Genomic DNA, 23,989 nt, shown 5'->3' on the forward strand with positions numbered 1-23,989 from the left:
GATGGTAGTACTTGATAAAATTTCAATTCAACTATTAATGCATCATGTTAATTATTTTTATTAAGTTGAAAATTTCAAAAGATATGCATGTTAACATGCTCTGGTGTTTTATCAATTGTTTTCATAGGTCAGTAGTCAAATTTGCTCCTGAATGATTATTTATTTTTTAAATTGATTTTTAAATAATTTTTTATTTATATTAATCTTTAAAAGATTAAAACGTAAGTTAATTCCGTCATTCTATCAATTAGATGATGACATATTAGTTTAGTGCCATATGGATTATGGCATAATATTATAGTATGTTAATATCACGTGTCACAAGATCATTGATTGACGTATTAAGTTAGTGATACTTAGCATGCTACGTATCATTTAACATGTAAAAAAAATATTTATACTTGAAATAATCTCTAAAAATACATAAATAAGTCATTTTTATTTTTAAAATTTTAAAAATTAATCAAATTAGTTTTATATGAATTTCTTTTATCTTTTTCATAATATTAAATTTAAAATATTTTTTATATTACTAATTGTAATATTATTTTTTAGACCTTAATAAATAAAATTCTCTTTATACAAAATAATAAAAATAATTAAATTATTGAAAATTTATTGTGTCATTTATATTTTAAAATTTTATATTTTTAAATTGTAATTTTTTTATAATGAATTTTTTTATTTAAATGAGTTTATCAAATTATTATTAATTATATATTTAAAAATTTAATATTTTAAATTTCACTAAATAATATAGTAGTGATTTTAAAATTTAAAATTTTAGATCTTTTAAAATTATAATTTTTATTATTATTTAATTTATATCGTAGAATTCAATAATTGAAAATTTTATTTGTGGAATTACTTATTGAATTTTAATATTTTAATATATATTTTTTAAAATAATTATTATATTTATTTAGTGAGATCTAAAATATTAAAATATTTAAAATAACTACCGTTTATACCATGATCCAATACTATGGTCCATATCCAAGTAAGCCGAAAAAGGCCCAATCCAAAGGTTGGTCATTACCGCTTACCCAACCTCCTCAAAGAGGTCGGGTTTAACGAAAGCTGGCAAATGATACTTATTCAAATAAGTAACTGCTCCTAAAATCTCTCATCTACTTTTATAAAAGATATATCTCAACAATCCTAAGATAAAAGGGCGGTTATCCACCTTCAGAATTGGAACTACTCCAACGGTGGTTATTGGATTATCACCTATAAATACACTGACACACTCAGGTAAAGATAAGTTCCAATACACTCTAAACCTGCTTATCCCCTTGTTAACTTAGGTATCGGGGTGTCTTTGCAGGTACTACCCTCTCATTTTCTCACATGCAAAACTTAGATGGTGACGCCTAGACGTAAAGCAAGTCGGAGACCACCCTCCCCCAGCGTTTGGATTTCTCATTCAAGCCCAACCATCTGGTTTTAGAAAAGCCCCGGAACAACTACCATATTTATTTAATGAGATCCAAAAAATTAAAATTTTTAGTATATAATTAATAATAATTTGATAAAATTATTTATATAAAAAAAACTTACTACAAAAAAATTAGAACTTGAAAATAAAAATACATATGAGAAAATAACTATGTAACAATTTAATTATTTTTATTATTTTATTTGAAAAAAATTTTGTTTATTAAAGTGTAAAATAATTAAGCTTACAAGAAAAGAGAGCTATTTTAATACTTTATTTTTTAACACCAAAATTAATATATATTTTTGACAAATATCACAAATGTCAAATTTTTTATTTTTGTTTGATAAATAATTTGATCGTAGAAAATTACTTCTCAATTTTGACACTTATTTGTTTTAAATTTACTTCACTATTTCTCTTTTTCTTTGGGCTCTGTCAATTTTGACATCACACTAGTTTCAGTTTGCGATCATACTACTCATTCTTTATCTTCAAAATCTCAATTTATTCTTCAGTTTTAAGATCTCATCTCATTCTTTGTTAAAAAAATTTGTTGAGAATATTTTATAGTCAATAAGTGTCAAAATAAATAATATTTTTTATGGTTAATAAGTATCATAGAAAATATATTCTCAAATTTTTCTAATAAATTATTTTTGCCAGCCAATATTTATCAAAATAAGATTTAAAATTTTTTCACAATTACTTATATGTTAAAAATACTATTTTTGACAACTTTTATTAACATATTTTCATAGTTAAAATAATGTCAAAATTTGTTTTTTTTTTTTGAAAAATTTTAATTCTTTTTTTACACATATAATCATTAAAAATAATCTATATTATTGTAGTGTGGATAGGATTAAAAAATATTAAAAATTTAATATTATAAAAAAATAAGAAAAATTTATATAAGGATTAATTTGATCAATTTTTAAAATTTTAGGGATGAAAATAATTTATATGTGTACTTTTAAAAACTAATTTGATTATAAATAAATTTATGACCTGTCAAATGATACGTGATATACCATAATGTCACTTACCTGACATGTCAACCAATTAATTATCTTGTAATACGTGGTATTAACCTATCACATCATTATGTTATGCGGCACTTAACATGACACGTCATCATCTAACGAAAGGACTAATTTAACTTATTTTATCTTTTGAGAACTAATATGACTAAAAAATCATTTAAGAACTAATTTAAAAAATGAATGATGTTTCATAAACAATTTTATTTGACTATTAACCCTGTTTTCGTGACTACTCCAAAGAAACACTAGGAGTTTTGTAAATTTATGTTTATCAATGGTGTCAACTAATATCTTTTTTTCCTTTTTGTAAAAAGTAAATAATCCCATCTTATTTTTCTAGTTATGAAACTACATACGAAAAAAGTGTAAGTATGTACAAGAAAATATGCATCTCAATGAATCAAATTCTCATAACAAACTTCATAGTAGAACAACCCAAAACTAAAAGGTCGCTAGGTAGGAGATGTAGGTAGTGTTCATGTAAACGGCTTGAAGTAAATAGATCTGTGTGACTTATAAGATTGGAATCCGAGACTGGTTCATGTTAATGAGCATCATGTTGGCCAACACAAAAGAAACAGAATAAAGTAAAATTAAGTAGCTCTCCAAAGTATATATTTTTAGACTCCATAAAGTCCCAAAATTATTCAAGCACTAGTATATGTGTCTTCATGAACAAGCTAAGCTATACATTTTCCTTCGTTTTTATTTTTTCAGATTCATGTGCAAGTGCCAAGTAGAGAGAGATTTATTCATCCTCGTTTTACTGTAATTGCATTTTACATAACACTTTCCATGACTCGTTATTGTCTCCATTCCTATATGTAAATTTAGCACATGCTTCCATATACCGACCACCAGATAATAATTTACTCAATTTTAAACGTTTTAATTTCTGGCAAATGTGGTTGCAAGATGGCTAAACACAATTAGTATGCAACAATCTTATTTTAATTTCTATAAGAATATATGGCTTCAATTTTTGCGCTTGTTATTTTTTATGTGGGAGAGAGAGAAGTGTATAACAAGAAGCTGTGAACAGAAATGTGTTTTACATTAATATGGGATGTACAAATCGGATGCACCGATTTCTTTGTTTTATTTTTTTTTTCAAACAAACAATCACAACTCGGACGGTCCGTTTTGATTTTTAAAAAAAAAAAAAAAACCTAAAAACGGAGGGTCCGTTTTGTTTTAAAGAAAAAATTAAAAAAAAAAATAGAAAACGGAGGGTCCGTTTTCGGTTTTTAAAAAAAACAAAAAAAAAACCTGTACACGGAGGGTCCGATTTCATGTTAAATAAATAAAAAAAAAACAAAAACTAATCGGACCGTCCGATTTGTGATTAACGAATTTTTTAACAAAGAACTCGGACGGTCCGATTTCTCCCTGTCCCACACTTGTGTCTAACACCTGTATACACCATAATCAAGCACAACTCACACACCCTTCCAATATAAAAAAAAATTAGCCTCAATTTTTGTAGTTAATATAAAAGTACTTTTAATGGGTTATTGAGCTGTAACAATAAGTACTTTTCTTTTCTTTTTTTTCCCCTTCTATAAAGCATGGATACACACGCGATATCATATCGTATATACGTATAACATAAAATATTTTTTAGATAATTATAATAATATTTTAATATTTTAGTTCAAGTAAAACTAATTTTTTTTAATTTTTTTAATATTTTTTAATTATATAAAATATTTAAAATATTTTTTATTTTAATAAATATACAATTTTTAAATTTATGTTAAAAATATAAGTGAAACATAAGGTTGAACATATACACATCAAGTAATTAGGTTTATCCAAATACGTGTGTAAAAAGATATTTTTTATATTTTATTAAAATGCATTCAAAATATATTCATATGCTTCATAATTTTTTATTTTTTATGTTTTAAACTTTTACATGCAAAGAATATGTAAATTTGTGAAGAAACTAATTTTTTGAAGCTATCTTAGTATTTCACTCTTGCAGATTATTATTATTATTATTATTATTATTATTATTATTATTATTATTATTATTATTATTATTATTTATTTATTTATACTTTCGCCATGGTACAGTGAGTTTGGTTGTTTGCTGAGACAAACATGTAGATGCAGGTATCTCAAAGTATCAACCACTCCTTCCACTGTTAACCGTGTATAACAAATAAAATTATAAAATTGATTCAAGTTATCCGTTAATGTATGAGAATATAATGTTCGAAGTTTGTTTCTCCAATCTTACTATGATCCTCATTAAGCAATGATGAATTCATGGGATTCAAAAAGAAAAGGAAAAAGTTAAAAAAAGTACCTTAATTAATTCAAATAAGTTTATTATGCTAACATAAAGTTATTTAATTGTGATAAAAACGTTAAACTAGTATTTTAAAACCCCGAAAGCAAGTGGGACTTGTAAGTTCTAACTTCTAACAGCTTGAAGTTGAAAAAAAAAATATTTTATAGAGTATTTGTACGAACATTGTTATTGATTATGTTGAAAGCATGAGGGCATATATGTAATTTGGGAAAAAGAACAAAACGACAAGGGTAAGATCAGAATTCAGAATCCAATTCTTCATTCTCTATGCCAATAACAGCATGAAATGCATTGCATTCAAATTATACATACCGAAACAAAACAAATGCTCACTTTTATGCCCTTTCCTCCCCTCTCTACTATCTAGCTACTACACAAAACGTATACCTACTCAGTACTAATAATAATAATAATAATAATAATAATAATAATAATAATAATAATAATAATAATAATAATAATAATAATGATGATGATGAATGATATGATGAAGCGAGAGCAAGATTATGCATGGGATGGGAATGGGATAGGAGCATGCAAAAACATAACCCTAATTTGTGCATAACCCCTAATTAATTTAATGAAGTTAGAATTTGAGAGTGATGTCACTGCAATTACTCTCCTCATTCAACCCTTTCCTCTCTCCTTCACTCTCACCCTTCCAGCTACTACTCTCCGATTTCCCATCCTCGATGCTCTCCGACCGCTCTCCGCATCCTCCTACCTCCGACTCCGGGGAGCTATTCTGTCCAGCCGCCTTGTACATGTGCAGGTGGTGCGGAGGAGGCGGAGGCGGAAGCAGCGGCTGAGGTGGAGCCGCCGTGTAGAACTCCTGAGGCATTGGGGTGGCCGCGCAGTAGTGCGGTGGCGGGGCGTGGGAGGCGGGGTGGTGAGTACCGTAGATGGCGGCAGGGGCTCCGGCAGCTGTGGCGTACTCTGGTGGGACCCAGATTCCTCCTAGGACCACAAGCTGTGGTGCTGGTGCACCTGGTTGTGGGCTTGGGCTTGGTCTTCTCGTGTGGAGCCTATATTTCTGTGTAGCAAAAAGAAACGAAATTTGTTCTTTTTAAAATCTTTATCGAAAAACGAGAAAAGAAGAAACAAGATACAAGAGTAGAATATGCATTGTGCAGACTGCAGAGTGGTGTTGGTGTGTACCTGGAGATGGCTTTTCACTTCATCATTGGTCAAACCGTCAACCTTCATCAACTCCCTTATCTGTTTTGGTGTCGCCACTATCATTCATAATAAATCATAATTATTGAATAATACTTAATTAATTAATGAATTAATATTGTTATACAGAGTTATACATACATACATATACATACCTTGAGATCCGCCTAGCATTTGAAGAGCATTAACAAATCTACGGTGCAGGTCGGGTGACCAGCACCTTCTTGCTTTCCTGTGTGTTTGAGAGGTGGTGGTGTTAGATGGAGGTGGAGTAGCACTACTAGTAGTAGTTCCTTTTCCCTGATCATTTGATGAGGAATGGTCTCTCTTATTATTATTATTATTATTATCATCATCCATGATGAGCATTTCCTTGTCAGGGGAAGCAAGTGCCAGCTCACCTCCCAATGCACAAGAGTTGTTGTTGTTGTTCCTCCGTTCCTTGGAGAACGGCAGGAAGGCTCCTCCACTGCCCCCGTTCCTGTGCTTGTTGGGGCTCATGCTCATGAATCCAATATTATTGTTATTATCAGCATCTTTTGAAGGAGGAGTAGTGGCGGCCCTTGTCGTTACTTCTTGGCTTGATTGGCTCCATAGTTGAGCAGATGTCATCCAATTAGCCTTGTTATCACTCATCATCATGTTCATGGAAGACGGCGCCTCCTTCTCTGAGATTTCCGAGTGCTTTATGGGAATGAATTCTTCCAGCACCGGCCTTGTTGTTCCTTGGTTGAAGGCCTGCAGTTGCTGCCTTGACGCCTCCATAGCTGTATGTATGTTCCAGTAATCAATAATTGAACAATTCAAGAACGCAATGAATGAATGAATGCATTATTAATTACATACCGTTGGTGAGTAGCTGCATGCAGAGAGGAAGCTCGCGCTTGAAGGCATCGATCTTGAGACGTTCTTCCTCAAGACGGGAGAGGAACTCCTCAATCTTGTAGCTCTGATTCTGCTCTTGATCATTACTGTTACTATTATTATGATCTCCAAAGGATTTGAGCAACATGGAGTAGCTGTGTGGCTTGCAATCAAGGCTTAGTTCCGATGGTGATGCCATATATATAACCAAAACACTGCTAATACTAGTGTCAGTTAGTTGAAGAGAAGAAAGAAACAAGAGGAAATAAAAGAGGGTGTTTGGCGTCTTGTCACACACAAGAGAGAGAGAGAGAGAGAGGGAGGGAGGGGAGGATGGTCTTCCTTTTAGGGCTGAGGGCTTCAACTTAACACAATGGAATAAAGCAGACAGAGATAGAAAAATAAAGTATAACTAGGAGGACCAACAAGTAACTTCCTACAATTAAAGACAGAAAGATTCTGACATTAGATTAGAGAGACGATTCTTCTTCTCTTACTTTGTTAGGCTAATTTTTTTTAGTAATAGAAAAAAATGTGTCTAATATGATATTATGGTTAATTGTTATATTTTTTTATATGAATTTTATTTATTTATTAAAAAAAATAAATTGATCTTGTAGATTCTTTAAAATTGAGAGTCAGATTTTTATAGTATACAAATTAAAAGATTTAATTTGTGATGAAATAATTTTTTTTAATATAATGTAATTCGGAGGGTCCAAATTCTTATGTTTTAAAAATTTTTTAATGTTAAAATTTAAATTTGACCTTTAAATTTGCATATTTGAAATATTTTAAAATAAAAAAACTAAATCTGACTTTCAGATTTATAAATAAAAAAAAAAAAAACTAAGTATTCACCAGAAAACATCAGTTAAACTCCAACACAAAAAATATAAAACATTAATCTCTGACCCTTAAATTTATAGTATTTATACAAAAAAAAAAAAAAATTCACATTATTAGAAAACACCAAACTGATCTCAAAAAATATAAAAAGCGAATGTGTTAGCCAACAACATACATACACCCCTAACCTTTTTCCAACTTTACTCCTTTCTCTCTTTTGATTATCCCTCACCCCCTTGTGTATCTATAAACCTCCCCTCTTTTTATTGTTTGCCTTCCTTTCCAAATCACACTCAGATTCTCTCTCCCTATTACAATTTCAAAACAAACCCACAATATATATCATTAATTTCATATCCTTTTTCTTTTCATATTTATTCAATCTGCTTTTTCAAAGTTGTCTTTCAGGGATTAAGCACGAGGATAAGAATGCATAACTATATAGGTGTCATGTGCATGCCCAATAATGCTCTTACCGCATCTTATAATATACATACATGTGAATGTCTTTCAGTCACGTTAATTTACGGTTTTGGACAATTAGCTAGCTAGTTAGTTAGACGAAAATGGATATACGCATAGGGTAACAATAATGTTGGTTACGTTCTTAATATACACATAAGCTAAGTACTATTGTATAGCTGTGGTTTCTATATGCTAGCACATGCATGATATAGCTCATGCTTAAGGAGTGACCAGAAGAATCATCTTATCATGCTAAGGGTGAATGTACTTGCACAACAAATTCTAAACCAAAATATTTAATTAGTAGTTAATTTCCTAATAAAAAATCTGTTCAAAACAGTTTAAAATTATTTTCTTTTAAAATTTTAATTATTATTTATTTTATATTTATTAATTATTATTAAAATAATTAAGTAATATTAGAGGTAATAAATATATATATAAGTATAAATATTAAGTTAAATAAAATAATTTTAAATTATTATCTCTTAGCTTTTACGTTAATGAAAACTATACTGTTTGTGTTTGTATACTGAGTTATTCTATTGTCTCCTTTGCATTACCAAATTTTAAATAGGGATATTGTATCGTACTCAAAATCGATAAAAAAAAATTAAATTAATAATAAATCAATTCTTAAAAAATTTAGTTACACGATTATATATGTTAATAAGTAGTATTGCTTCAATTGGAGTTTGAGAATGAAGGGGATTAATGATTCTGTCATGATTAATCTATATAGCATATAAATAAACATATACTATACTAATTAATTGTTAGGACCATAGTGAATAAAGAGAGGGGAGAGAAGGAAAAAGCACATATTCAAATAGGTTATAGTATCAATCCACCTTGCAATGCAACTTTGTCTTTTAAGTCTAAAAGTATGCATAATTGGCATGAATTTGAGTGCACTAATAAGAGAAGGGGAGCTAAGGGAATATCTAATGTGAGAAACGAGACATTCACCATGTAGAGAATAAAATATTTGCCTCCAAGGAAGGAATATCTTAGTTTCAATTCTGCGGACTCTAAATTAAGGGAACATTAATCCATGAAGCTTAAAGGCGCCAAAAAAAAAAAAATTAAAATTACACCCTCTCAAAAGAGTGAAAAAGAGGAGAATCTTCATCTGCTACTATCTTTAGTGAAGTGGGTAGGAAGCTAAGAAGATTCTCTTTTTTGTAATTTTGGTTAGGAATAATCAAGGTACAGAACCTCTATTACTGTACCAATGTAGGGTCCAATAATAGTCTTTGCAAATTTTTTATCTCCATCCATCAAGTTTACTGATTCAATCACGTCTGGTTTACTTGATTCCTTTCGGGTTTCACACAAGCAAGGTTAACCATCTTTTTTGTAAAATAAATTAAGGAAGAATAAAATGTTCTTTAAATTATTGTTTGTAAATTATTTTTCTGTATATTTTAATGATCATAAAATGAGCTGATAGGAGCTACATAAGTTAAATCAACCAGATTCTCATATTATGCACAGCAAGTTACTACTTCAAATAAGATGTATTTTTTCTTCGGCTTATGGTTATAAAATATCTTATAGTTGCGATATATATTAGTCAGGTACTCGTGTGTTAGAATTAAATCAAACTGTTATAATGAAAATGAAATAAATAACACATCTATAAGCTACTCTCATCTATGAATACAACTTACAAGTTACAAGCATATCGAAAATATAATGAATCTTGATTGAACTTAATTGAATTATCGTAGTCCTTCTGTCATCGGTACCTTCTGTAACATCATTTTTTAATTAGGTCCCGGTCAATAAATAAGACTAAGCTTATTATATGAATAAATTAAATTAAATTGTCCCAACCAATAATTTAGTACCATTGCAAATGTTGTGTAAACTTTATCTTAATGTTTGTTCTTTATGTGATGTTTTGGTGTCTTACAATATATATACAGAGATGTTATAATTATTAAGTATTATTAGATGTATACATAATCATGTGTTTGTTTACTTAAATAGTATTTTCTTCTTCAATTAATTAATTTGAAGTTTAAATGACACAGTTACCGGTTACCACCACGGCCTCCAATAATTCTAAGGAGAAATGAAAAAAAAAAAAGAGAGTGTGATTTTCAATTTAAAATGAAAAAGGAAAAGGTTGCGAGTAGTGCGTGAAAGAGAAAGAGAAAGGGAGAGTGCATCGAATTCCCTGAGCATGCAATAAAAATGGTTGGTTGCTTTCCAACTTCAGTCTTCTCGTACAAGCTATACTCCAACACACACCTTTTCTTCGGATTCTGTTTCCCAGTTTTATTTCTTTTTTATCTTTTTCCTCCTCTTGAAAAGGAAAAGAAAAAAACAAAACAAAAGAGTTAAAAATAAAATAAAGTAATAATAACCCCTAAAAAAAAAAGATAGTAGAAGAGATTATCCTCGAGACGCGTGTCTGTAATATTCCTCACTATCGTCCTTCTTCTGAATATCCCTTTTGTGTGGCCCATTTTACAGTGCCATTTCGAATATTCTTCCCTTCTTCCCTTTCTCCTCTTCCTGCATACTTTTTTCTTTTCTTTTTTTTTATATCTTTTATTCCATAATAGTAATACATTTATTCTTTAATCACAATAGGAAGATGTAAATTTCACATTTTCACCTAAGATGTATACTTTTAAGGTTTTAAGTTTAGATTTATTTTTCATACTAGATATATGGATTATTTGACATATTCAATTAACTATATTTGTTTGTATAATTATTCACCTATTTAATAAGAAAAATAATTTTTTCTTTGATATAATAATATTTAATTGAAGGAATGAGTGAAATTTTTTGTGACTTATAAGTCAAGTTAATTGCTCCATTCTATGAATTCCCCTACTTCAAGTTATTTTAATCTAATTTTTACTTAAATTCTATTTAAATATATGTTAATTTTGTTATCAGAATTCTTTGTAGGTATTTTTAATTATTATCTCAAAAATACACAGAAAAATGTTAAAAGCATCTAAACTGTCTAAATTAGACCCGTTTTTTCAAAAGAATTTTATCTGTATCAACAAGTAAAGTTTGAACTACAACAACTTAGAATCCTAGATAAAACAATATAACCTTATTTATATCAATTTTTTTATTAATTATAAATACATATACAAATTTATTTTACAATAATCTCATATATATATATATATATATATATATATATATATATGGGATGCTAATACACTGAGATAATATTCAATTTGGTCCCTGAACTTATACGCGAGTCTCAATTTAGTCCCTAATGTTTCAATTGCCTCTATTTAGTCCCCGAAATTTATAAATGTGCCTCATATTAGTTCTTGAGACCATTTTTAGTATAAAAACGTTAATAGAGTGCTGTTATAGACTATCACATGTCACGTTAAAACTTATAAAATGATGCAATTTTGGTTTTGATATTTAAATAGCTAAAAAACGGCATCATATTACTTATTTTGTTAGGTAAAATTTTAATAAACACCATTTAGGATGTTGTTTTTGGGTTATTTGAGTACCAAAACCAAAATGACATCGTTTTACAAAATTTAGTGTGGCATCTGGCTGTCACGACAGTATTCCGTTAACGTTTGTACGTTGAAAATTGTTTCAAGGACTAACATGAGTTATGTTCACAAAATTTGGGACGAAATAGAGGCAATTGAAATTTCAGGACTAAATTGATATTCGTTTGTAAATTTAGGGACCAAATTGAGTATTATCTCCTAATACACTCCAAAAAAGTGAAGAGTGTAGAATTTGAACCATTTATAATTCTAAAAAACACTATTTTCAATTCAATATAAAAAATAATTCATCTGTTCTCAGGCATTAGCCAGGTTGATAATGGGCTAGTGGAAGGCCGAAATGGTCCCATATATTGTCCTTCTCTAACGGTATTTGCAGTTCGCAGTATGCAGCTACTAATACTATCAGCAGGGGCGGAGCTAGGTACAAGCAAAGGGGGGAATGGCCCCCCCTAATTTTAATTTTTTACATGTAAATTATATATAAATTTCAGTTTAGTCCCCCTTAAAATTTTATTTTAGTCTTATTTTATTGTGTAAATATTTTTTGCCCCCTCCAATATTTTATCTAGCTCCGCCCCTGACTATCAGATACGATTTTTTATATCTTTCACAAAACAAAAGCAAAAGCCATAACTAACCAATGGAATTATGGAGGTTCTTCATTACTACTGAAGGAAGGGATGCTAACTTTTTAACCAACATTATTGCATCTCTATTCTCTAAAGTTCTGAAAGAATAATACATCGATAGAGTATTTGTTTATATATATAAAAAAAGAATTGATATAAAAATTTTAAAAGATTTTAAAATTTGTTATATATATATTTGTATACTTAATGACAGAAATTAATTTTTTTTATTAAAATTTGATATGAAAAATTTAGTGATTAAATTTTATTGGAAATTAAAATTTCTAGCTAAAAATTCCTTAAAACTGATTTGGAGTATCTCAATTTTAAATGAGGGTTTTGATTTATACCACAAATTTCAATATTTGTATACATAATATTTAAAAAAAATTAATCTTTTTTTAATTTTTAGTGCAATAAATTAAATGTTTTAGGAGGAACAAAAAATTAAAACGCCCATTTTGTTTCCTTAATTAACGTTCTAATAAGAATATTTGCTAACCAAAAAGATAACTGAAAGTAGTAAGCATATATAATGGACGAAGTTGCATTGCATTACCGAATATAAAAATGTTTTTTCCTTTCTACACCCACTATGAAGGCAAGGGTACAAACTACAAAGTGTAACTTGGTTTATATAAATTAAACACCACATTATTATAAGTTGGTCACCATAGTGTATATATAGTTGTCGAGATACCCCCCTACCTAATAAATTACTTTGGAATCTAGATCTATCTCTGCACATTACTTTTGAGGTGTGAATTTTACTTTTCGTTTATGGTTCAGATGGTGAAAATATTTATATACAAGACCATATATATGTTAAATAATCACTTTCCAATATTCTATTGCTATTTTATTGGTTTTCTAATTGAGTGTTTAATTATATATGTGTGTATATACGTAGTAATTAATTAACACCTCCTAAAAGATGATGATTTCAGGATTCTTAACCATTAATCATTCATATACACTACTGTAAAATAATAATAAAAATGAGCATATCCGGTCCCAAAGAAAATGCCATAATGATAGAGTATGCGACCATAAAATATAACACAGTAAGAGCAAATAATTAATTAATTGGATCTAATAGCCAATGAATTATAGTTCAAATGAAGTCGCAGTAATTTATTAATTAATAGTAAATTTAAAAAAAAATTATTTGTGACGAATTAGTACTTAAAATTTTAAGTTAAAAGATGGATATTGTAATTAAAAAATATATATATGTATAGTGCAATCTAGGATACTTATTAGATTAGGAAACAATATGTAGAGCTTGATTAATCAATCAAGAAGCTTGAATATGAGAAATTAGAGATTCTATTCTTTTGATGAATCCAATTATATGATAAAAACTAATTAAAAGTTCTTCTCTCTCTAGCCAGCTAGTTCATGCAATATGAATTAGTCATCGATGAGCATCAAGAACTTACATTATTATCACAAATGCAAATTCAAATTCAAAATTCTATTCAACTTGGATAAAAAGAGATATAGAATGGTATTATGTAAGAGGTAGAAAAGAGATAAGGAATATGAATGGACTTTTGAAGTTGCATTATATAAAGAAAGATATTCTCTTTCTCTCATTCATTCATATATAGGGCTTTGCGGAAAGCCAATGAAAGGTACATCTACGGGTCCAAGTATTTTGCATAAGAATCTATAAGTACTGGACATTACATTACATTATATTATGATATGTTTATTTTTTTAAAAAAATTATAAACAGAATTGTCCTAATAAATTCCATTCTCTTTTATTGAGTATATATTCTCCTTCATCACTTTTAGTTTTAGGCATCCAAATAAAACACCAAACGAAACTCCATTATTATTCACTGTTTTAATTTTATAATCATCATTGCTAGCTGTCCGCATCATATTTCATTTTATACTTCCATGTTAACGTTTAATAACTTTCTCCATGGTTGCTCCTCAATGCTCTTTTATTATATTATTCCTTCTTTTTTATGTTAAAAGAAAAATAAAATAAAAGCATTATATTGCTTTAGTTTAAGCACAAAATAATATTATTGTAGGAATGAATTATATTGTCGCATTTGTTTCAAATAATTGGTTCGTTACTGTATGTTGAAGCACTACTCTCAGATCGTTTTCAACTAATTAATTAGTATAACAATTACAAATTACAAAACTAACTAGAGGTTTATATATATGAAAATTTCTATAAGGATATCCAAAGAGAACATTTCACGCTTATCAAGTGGTAGCAAAAGTGACTTACACATTAAGGTAGATACACAAAACAAAACTTAGGTTATGAATATTGCATATCATATCTTATATTATATTATATTATATATCCGATCAATCACACGGCAAATATGGCGACACAAGAGTAGCAGGGTATCATTTATATAGTACCACACAGGATAAGCACTACTATACTTAAGTTTGACCATATAGATAGATATATATTACACGAATATAATAATAATATTACATATACGTGCATATGAATGTGTATATAGCATCTGAAAGAATATATAATAAGTGATGAGAGAGTGGAGGATGGAATAGAATCACTTTGGTCGGCCTCTATTGAAAAGTATAATGAACTTGTTGAAAAGGGCAAAGAAAGATAGAGAAAAAACAAACACTTATTATTATTATTATTATTATTATTATTATTATTATTATTATTATTATTATTATTATTATTATTATTATTATTATTATTATTATTATTATTCAGAGTCTTGGTGGCGAAGACTGATGGAATTTTGAACATTGTTTTAATTTGTTAAACAAATTGTTGACTCGCCAATATTAATTATTGTTTGTGTCAACATGTAAAGTAAGCGAGACTTAATAGCTCTACATACCAAATATCGTTGTCAAAACAAAAATTCTGCACTTAAAAATATTGTTAGTAATATTCAATTCATCTGAGTTTTGTGGGGGAAGTTTCATGCATGCATGTAACTATCTTAATTATTTCGGATTATATCTCTGCGTTTTTCTGCATATAACGATATCGACGTATTATCTTTCTATATATATAATGTTTTAGAGTGAAACTCTACCTACCCTAATAATAATATGAATAAGATAGATTATGATAAGATAAGATCAGTTTTTATATACCATTTTATGCCGGCAAATCAGTATGCATGGTTAGTGAAAGTTTTTACTTCTATAGCAAGATGAATTATATTAAGAAAACCAAATAGGAACGTATTTCTATTATTTATAAGTATGATGGGAAAGTATGAATGACAATGAAATTGAATTTGATGCTCTCTAAATTAAATAATAGGGGAGGGAGCTATATCAACCCTAGCATAAGAATTTTTAGGCTTATATTTTTAATATTTTTTAAAGTTATTATTGGGGCTAATAATTTTAAATTAATTTTAAATTTTAGTTGTTGCATGAGCAAGACAAATTCAAATTTTCAATATTTGCATAAACAAACTAATGAGTTAATCATTAGATCAATTCAAAAATTTTTTTTTGTCGGACGGATTGAACAGATCCAATCTTAGACAACACACACTCATACACATATTTAAGGGTTTTATTTATTACTGGTCACGGTCAAAATTCAATCATCAATACAATATATTAAGAGATAATATATTTAGCCACTCAATCAAAGTCAATCCCAAATTTAAATATAAAAATGTAATTGGGCCCATTGGACCAATCTAGCCCAACGTAGTTGGGTTGGGCAGCTTTTGGTCGAACCTAATTGGGCGAAACTAGCTAATCGTGGCTTATTTTGGTTCACTCACTAGGTTCGGCCTTTGTCTACGGCTCTAATTATACTACATTCTTCTGGACCGTGTTCCTTTCCTTTTTTTGGCGTTTTGGATAACAAGTGTTTGTTAACATGAACTCAAATATACAAACTACAAAAAAAAAAAAAAAATTCAACCCAAATATACAGCTGAGACTTTAGCTTAGTAGTCCATCATCATGCTTCTTAAAAATTAAAATGCTGTCCCTTGGTTCAAGTCTCACCAGAGACAGTGAATAAACCATTAATAATGTGTGTGAGTATTGTGTGATTAAAAAAAAAAATGAACTCAAATATAAAGCAAGTATATGAAAAAATATATTACTTAACATTTTTCGAAAACACTTGCACCTCCTCTTTCTTCCTTTTAATTTTTGGGGAGTTCTATGGTGTGGATGGTATTAAATATCCACACCTGTGGATTTTATGTGGAAACCTTCTTGATTAAACACGTTTCTATTGCCCATGTTTACAAGAGAAGCTGATGGGACATCATGTCAGGGAGCAGCAGATATTTTGCAGATGTACTGCCTCTGAAAATTAATAAGTATGATTAGGTGCTAATTATTTTTAAAAAGTTGAGACTATTGGACAGGTTCTATTTTTTTGTGTATGTGATCATGACTGGATTTTGGGCTTGGGTCACATTTTTTGTACTGTGCAAAAAGAAATTTTGTTGTGGATAAAAAGAAGTAAAATGTAACATTAAAAAGGAATTGAAACCCATTAAGAAGTAAAATGTTTATGCCTAGTCTATTTTCTTTATATACAAGCTAGAAATATACACACAATCGGTATTATAATATTTAAAATAATAAAATATAATTTCATACACATAGTATATAATATTTAAAATAATAAAAAAATATTTATAAAGATTTTTTTATTTTTAACATGATTAAATATTATTTTTTTATATATATTTTTAAATAATTATTTTACTTAGTTATCAAATCTACTTATTATAATTTTTATAGTATAAATAAATTTTTTAACCAAAATAATTACATTATATTAATACATAAATAATATATTTTTTATCTTAAACAATTTTTAAAAAATCACTAATAATTTAAATTGTATTTAATTAGAAAACTAAGTTTTAATTTAATTATTAATTAATTAACTAATATAACATAATTAATTATCACTAATTTTTTAGTGTATTTATTTATTTTTCATACTAAATCAAATTTAACAATATAATTATTATTATGTGTTAAGTTTAACAAAATATTTTTTAACATAAAATACAAAAAAACTATTTATATTTTATTTTGAGACAAATATAATATAATAAGTGGTATATATGTATATAAGTATTACTTTTTTTAAAAAAAATTTGTGAGGACAAATGCCCCTTCTATATTAAACGTGGGTCCGTCTCTGACTGTGAAGGAAGATGAGAGTTGTGAATAGGTAAGCGGCGATGGACTCAGCAACAACATGACAGGAGTTATATGGTTTTTTTGTGAAGAAGTCGAGAAGAAGAAGATTTTAGGTGACGATGATTGAGTTTATCTTGCATGGCTATAGAGTATAGACTGAAGTTATGAATCATGTGTGATGTGAGGCAAATCTTAATTCCTAAAAAGTGTTTATATGTATATATTCGGGGTGGGTACACTCTAAACCCGACCATACCCTGTCTTGAGCAAAATCTGTCCCGACTCGGGTCAAGTTATTACCCTTTTCATCCAGGTATGGACGGGTCGGGTACCTGCATATTCGAAAACTCCAGCCAAGTTTAACCACGTATTGATATTCTATTTATTAAGGGTTTATCACTAGCCAATGGATTGCTATATACACAAGGCGAGATTCTAACTCCCAATAGTTGTTTAAGCGGACGAGTGAGATGATCACTTAACAAACTCAAATTGATTAAGACAAATACTAATTATTTTTAATATTTTAATATTAAAATTTTAAAAGTTTGATTTTAATTATAACTTTATAAAATATTTATAATAATAATTACTATATATATTATTTAATTTTTTAATAAAATTTTTAATATAATTTTATGTATTATCTCGTACAAGGTACAGGAACATACACTAGTTAAGAAGTAAAATGTTCATGCCTATATCATTCACATTCATGATAAGTTAGAAAATTAATAAATTGTATAAGTTGGAAATATAAGTACCATGTACATTATCATTTATTATGTATCTTAAGCTCTTTTATATATTAATTAATCGTCTTCCAGAAGTTATAAATTATACACTACAAGTTAAAGTTAAAACAATCCTCCAGTTGATTTGTGTTTTAAGGGAAGTTTAGGAAACTAAGTATTAAAGAGAGTCTTCATTATATATAATTCATTTTCATAATATAAAGAACGAAAAAGAAAGTTTACATAAGTGTTATATACAAAGAATTATAGAATAATATATTTTAACGAAGCGATGATCATAGTATAATAGTATCATAATATACACTGTGATTCTCATTTCATTTTATAATAATAACGAAGCGATGATCATAGTCAAAAGAAGTTGATGGCTCGCATACAATTATTTTTAAGTAAAATTGATAATTAAAAATTATTATATAATAATTTAGTTAAATTTGTTAAATTATTTAATACTATATAAATATCAACTTTACACAAAAATAATTATATACGTTCACTCTAAAAAAAGTATACTTATTATTTATTCAAAATTGAAAAGAAAGTTATTGATGATTATATATAGAGAAAATCTTGTTTCTGCGAAGATTTTTTTTCCCCTAGGTAGGTCTAGTATATATATATAATCTTAGAGGATAAAATTGGGACATTGGAGGCTGAAATAAATTCCGACTTTGTTGTATCACATTAAGAAGTAAAATGTTCTTAAATGGGTTTCAATTTCTTTTTAATGCTACATTTTACTTTTTTTATCCACAATAAAATTTCTTTCTGCACAGTAGCACAAAAAATGGTGACCCAAGTTCAAAATCCAATCATGGTCACACACACAAAAAAAATAGAACCTGCCCAATAGCCCCAACTTCCCAAAAATAATTAGCACCTAATAATACTTATTAATTTTCCTAGACCGTGCAGTACATCTGCAAATATCTGCTGCTCCCTAACATGATGTCCCATCAGCTTCTCTTGTGAACATGGACAACAGAAACGTGTTCAATGAAAAAGGTCTCCACATAATATCCACAGGTGTGGATATTTAATACCATCCACACCATAGAACTTCCCTTAATTTTTTAGTACATGGCTATAAAGTCAAACTAGATACAATAAAACAAATCAGAGTGTGTAATAAGGACGATAATATAATATTCAATGGTTACCTTGTACCTGCCAGGCTTGTATCAATAATATAATATTTAATGTTTATTGCATGTAGGCTGGAAGTGAGCCAAGTTGAGCCGAACTAGACCAAGCTCAAGTTCAACTCACAAAAATTGAGTTTGGCTCACGGCTCGCCTCATTAACAATCGAGCTTATTTCTTAAGTTCAAGCTCGACTCACCGAAAGTTCACGAGCTAGCTCGAGCTCACGAGTTGGCTCAAATAATAGAAACATAAATACATAATCTATAATTCTATATCAATAAATTATAATTTATATATTTTTAAAAATATTTTAAAAAGATCAATTTTATATATTGTTATTTATCAATAAATTATAAATTTTTTATTTATGTCCTACATCAAAATTATATGTAAAAAATAAATATAAAATTTTAAATAAATAAGATCATTAATATATATATATATATATATATATATATATAAATATAAATATATAATATTAAAAGTATAGATTAAATGCATATAGGATATGTGTATTAATAATTATATATATATATATACTCGAGTCAGCTCACGAGCTAATGAGCCGAGCTTATCCAAGCTCAAGCTCGGCTCATTTAGTTTATAAGCTCAATTCCAAGCTCAAGCTTGGCTCACTAACTCACGAGCTTAGCTTATCGAGCTATTAACGAGTCGTCCTCGAGCTAGCTCATGAGCTGGCTTGACTCACTTCCAGCTCTAATTGCATTTCAAGTATCCAAAATGCAAATGTCAAAGTCAAAGCTACTCACTAATTTTTTTAAACATTAAACTGACATATGACAGCAAAACCATGAACTTCTTAATTAGTTTTCTGAGAGATAAAAAAAGTCAACTAACCTTGAACCTGAAAGGAATACTCCTCATTTAAATTCTCCACTTCATAGGACAAATAAAAAGTGAGAGTGATTCATAACAAACAACCTCCTCTTTCAGCCTCATTCAATTTGTTTCCCATTTTGCATTCTTGGCTTGTTTCATATGGTTTAGCTCTACAAGATTTTCAAGAAATGCATATCCAAATTTCAGTTCCAAATCTTCTTTCCCTCACACACCTCTTTGTGATCCTAACTCTATGTGCCTCCTACAAAGAAAACTTTGACGACTCTTCAAAATTTTTCACCAACTATAACCGTGCTGCTGAAATAGAAAAACATTGCAGTTCATATCTATCTTTGGCATCTAAGTTAAGCCCTGATGCCAATAGAGGTAACAGAATCAAGAGAGAACTCTCATTCACCTATGGAGATTGGGAGCAGGAGAATGGACATACAACCTTGATGCCATTCGACCGAAGCAATGGTTTCGAGCACAGTTTAGCCTTAAAACTAGTCTCTTTCAAAGTGATGGACATAAGTTCAATTCAGCACTTTGAAAATACAGTTAGTCTTGGAGGGATCATGTCCATAGGAATATCTGGTCAAGGTTCATATTTTCCAACTAAATCTTCTTCTTCTTTCACAATGAGGCCTGGCTTATCTCTTCTCAGAATTGCTTTTGAAGGTGTATACTTACAAAGCAATGATCATGAGAATGGGAAAGAGCATTTGATGTGTCTCTTGGGAAACACAACTTTACCTATACCAGAACCATTCAATTATGATTGGAATGACATGTTTCTTGATTATAGTCTCTTACAAGATGAGCAGATTCTACTTGTTCTTCGCTACCCTCAAACCTTCAACTTGACAAGAAGGTCCATAAGAGGCGAAATGCGAAGTTTACACCAGGAAGGAAGCTTGGCATACTTTGATAATGTTCATATTTCTTCTCAATTGAATCGCCATGCTGTCTATCAATTCAGCTCTGAATCAAAGTCTAGATCTTGTGATCCGTATCCATACGAACTAGACTTTGCAGCATATGGGGCTAATTCATTCAATAATGGTTCTGATTTTTGCAGTTTTCTTCAGAAAGTTGCACAACGACCTTTTTACCTTTTTGGAGTTGAAAACTTTAGGCTACTTTTTCAGTACCTTATCTGTGAGGAAGAAACAGATAGCAACAATGTCCAAAGTGCAAGAGTTTCTGCAGTTCTAAGAGCATTTCCAGCATCCATGTCTTTAGATACAGTGCAATCAAGAACAGGCCTCTCAAACCAAACTCTATCTGCAGAAGGATCATGGAATTCCTTAACAGGAAAACTCTGCATGATTGGATGTCATGGAGTGGTTGATCCAGGGTTAAACTCAAAGGAATGCAACTATCAGATATCTTTTCACTTCCCAAGTATGCTCTCTATCAAGCAGAGGAGTCTCATGCTTGGTACTATACATAGTAATAGCAACAATGATGAATCAAACATCTTCTTCTTTCCTTTCTTGCATTCGCTAAGGCGTCCCACCGATCTCAAGGGCCTTGGCTTGCATAACACTCCATACTATAATTACTCAAAGGTTGAGCTTGCTGCTGCAATCAAAAGCAAGAATCAACACTCAAAGTTGTTCACCCTTTTCAAGAAATTGTTCTTCAAGTATCCAACTCTTGTAGATGGAGATGATATAAATCGCCTCTCCAATAAGCTCAATGTCTATGTGATTGCGATTCGTCATCAATCCTCAAACAAGCATGATAGGGTCTATATGCAGATGGAAGTTCTTTCACTTGGTACTTCGCATCAACATGAAAGAAAGAACCTCTTTGGCAATCCTCTTCTTAACATTTCATTGCATCTCACTTTATCTGAAGGGTATTGGGATGAAAATGCAGATAGCTACCCCTTTTTCTTGGAAGGTGTATATGATCCCTTAGAAGGTGATATGCATCTAATTGGTTGCAGAATGTTTTCACAGGGCATAGATTGTTTGATGGAAGTTAAGGTTCAGTATCCATCTGAATCGATACGATGGCTTAAGAATCCTTCAGTTGAAATGATCATCACTAGCCAAAGGAGCGAAGAAGACCCGCGACATTTCAAGCCTATCACTCTCAGAACTCAAATGATTCAATACAATGAGCATCAACAAGACTATGAATTTAGGAAAATCCTTGAAGGTGTTCTAAGGCTTCTGATTTCCCTTGCAGGAGCAGGCATAATTTGGAGCCAACTAATCTACATGAATGCAAATGAAGACAAGACTCCTTATATGTCTCTTGGCACACTCTATATATTGATATTTGGTTATGGTGCAGAGTTGATAAGGGCCAGTGAAATTTTCTTTGAATCAAAAGAATCTGCTTCCATTAGAACTTGGCCTTATCAACTTCAAAACTATCAAAGAGTCTTGATGGAATCAATGGAGACCTTAACAAAACTTCTAGTGTTGGCTTCTTTGCTGCTTACAATAAATCAATACAGAAAGGTGTCAGATGCTAAGAACAAGCCAAATGCTTATGGGACTATCAAGCCAAAACCCCTCCGACGAATTAGTGATGCCACTCGAAGGTATTTGAGGATTTTCATTTGTATCTGTTTGATTCTTTCGTGTCTTGGAGGGGACTTAAACTTGAGGTATGCTTTTGTGATTCTACCTGCAACCATAGTGAGAGAATATATACGGTTGACTCTGAAGATGCAAGATTTGTTTTTGTTGCCTCAAATATTTGAGAACAAACTGTGGAGTAATCAAGTGAAGCCATTGAGGAAAACATATTATTTTGGACTCACATTTCTGAGGCTGGTTATATTCTTCTATGATTACATCAGAGATCCTATTTTGGATCCATTCAACAATTATAATGATGGTGGGGGTGGAATCAACAACCAAGTGGGTTCAGATTTGCTTTCCTTTTGTTTGATCATGTTAAGTAGTCCACTTGTTATGATTGGATTAGCTTTTGTGGTCTACATTCAACAGAGCTGGAACTATCTCAAGCCAAGAAATGCTTGAATTCTTTCCTTGTGTTTGTATGTGTCCTTTAATTCACATTTTGTGCCAGCTTCTTTGTTTCTTTACTTGCTCTGGAGCATGTGTGCATTTTAATTTCGCATGAAACAAAAATAAAGGATTATCAATTTTAAAGTTAATACATAAGTTTTACTATAACTAAAAATTAACGTCTCATCTATTACTCTATGTTATAATTTTTCTAAATTTTTTAATGTCTCTTTTCATTCAAAAATCTCCACTAATATTAGCTTCTAATTAATATTAATAATAAATTTAATCAATAACTTCCATTAGCATTATCTTTTAATTAATATATTTAATATAACTATTAAAATATTTTATAAGAAAAACTATCTTATTATTTCTTTGTCATTAACTATGTTTATTATTAAAATATTATTCTATTTTAATATATTTTGAGTTATAAATCAAATAACCTATATATTATATCTTTCTCTAGATTCTTTAAATTTAGAAATTAAATTACAAGTTGTAAAGTTAATTGATATTCAATGATACTAAGAAGAATTATTACAAAGATTTGAATTTATTATAATTTTTTATAATTTTATTTTATTTAATTTATATAAATAATTGTAAAATTCTATTTGACGAAATTTTTTTTTTTCAAAATAAAATTTATATGAATTAAACTTTGTTTGAGTACCAATATATTACTTTATATTTATATGTTATTTTTTTGTTTAAATCTAATTTATCAAAATTAGATAGACAAAAAATTGATTCTCTTTTCTATACTTTATAAAAAAA

The 23,989-nt window shown here is 29.3% G+C and overlaps 2 protein-coding genes across 2 annotated transcripts; one reads left to right on the top strand and one right to left on the bottom strand.

Moving 5' to 3' along the window:
- Positions 1-5,046: 5,046 nt before the first annotated feature.
- LOC112708237 (myb family transcription factor EFM) lies at positions 5,047-7,248 on the bottom strand. The gene is made up of 4 exons (XM_025760415.3): positions 6,827-7,248; positions 6,136-6,747; positions 5,963-6,039; positions 5,047-5,837 (listed from the first exon to the last, which is right to left on the bottom strand). Exons 1-4 carry the CDS (start codon positions 7,041-7,043, stop codon positions 5,391-5,393), a joined length of 1,353 nt encoding a protein of 450 aa, XP_025616200.1. The 5' UTR covers positions 7,044-7,248; the 3' UTR covers positions 5,047-5,390.
- Positions 7,249-20,398: 13,150 nt separating this feature from the next.
- On the top strand, positions 20,399-23,218 carry LOC112769884 (uncharacterized). Its single transcript, XM_025814364.1, has one exon. It carries the CDS (start codon positions 20,399-20,401, stop codon positions 23,216-23,218), a length of 2,820 nt encoding a protein of 939 aa, XP_025670149.1.
- Positions 23,219-23,989: the final 771 nt, after the last annotated feature.

Source organism: Arachis hypogaea, chromosome 1 (genome assembly GCF_003086295.3).
Source record: "Arachis hypogaea cultivar Tifrunner chromosome 1, arahy.Tifrunner.gnm2.J5K5, whole genome shotgun sequence".
NCBI lineage: Eukaryota > Viridiplantae > Streptophyta > Magnoliopsida > Fabales > Fabaceae > Arachis > Arachis hypogaea.

Bases quoted from the DNA above. Each gene is read 5' to 3' on its own strand.
- LOC112708237 (XM_025760415.3), bottom strand. From the start codon at position 7,043: ATGGCATCACCATCGGAACTAAGCCTTGATTGCAAGCCACACAGCTAC. The intron at 6,040-6,135 runs GTATGTATATGT...TATGAATGATAG, and splicing joins AATGCTAGGCGGATCTCAAG to TGGCGACACCAAAACAGATA. The intron at 5,838-5,962 runs GTACACACCAAC...TTTGCTACACAG, and splicing joins AAGTGAAAAGCCATCTCCAG to AAATATAGGCTCCACACGAG.
- LOC112769884 (XM_025814364.1), top strand. From the start codon at position 20,399: ATGCATATCCAAATTTCAGTTCCAAATCTTCTTTCCCTCACACACCTC.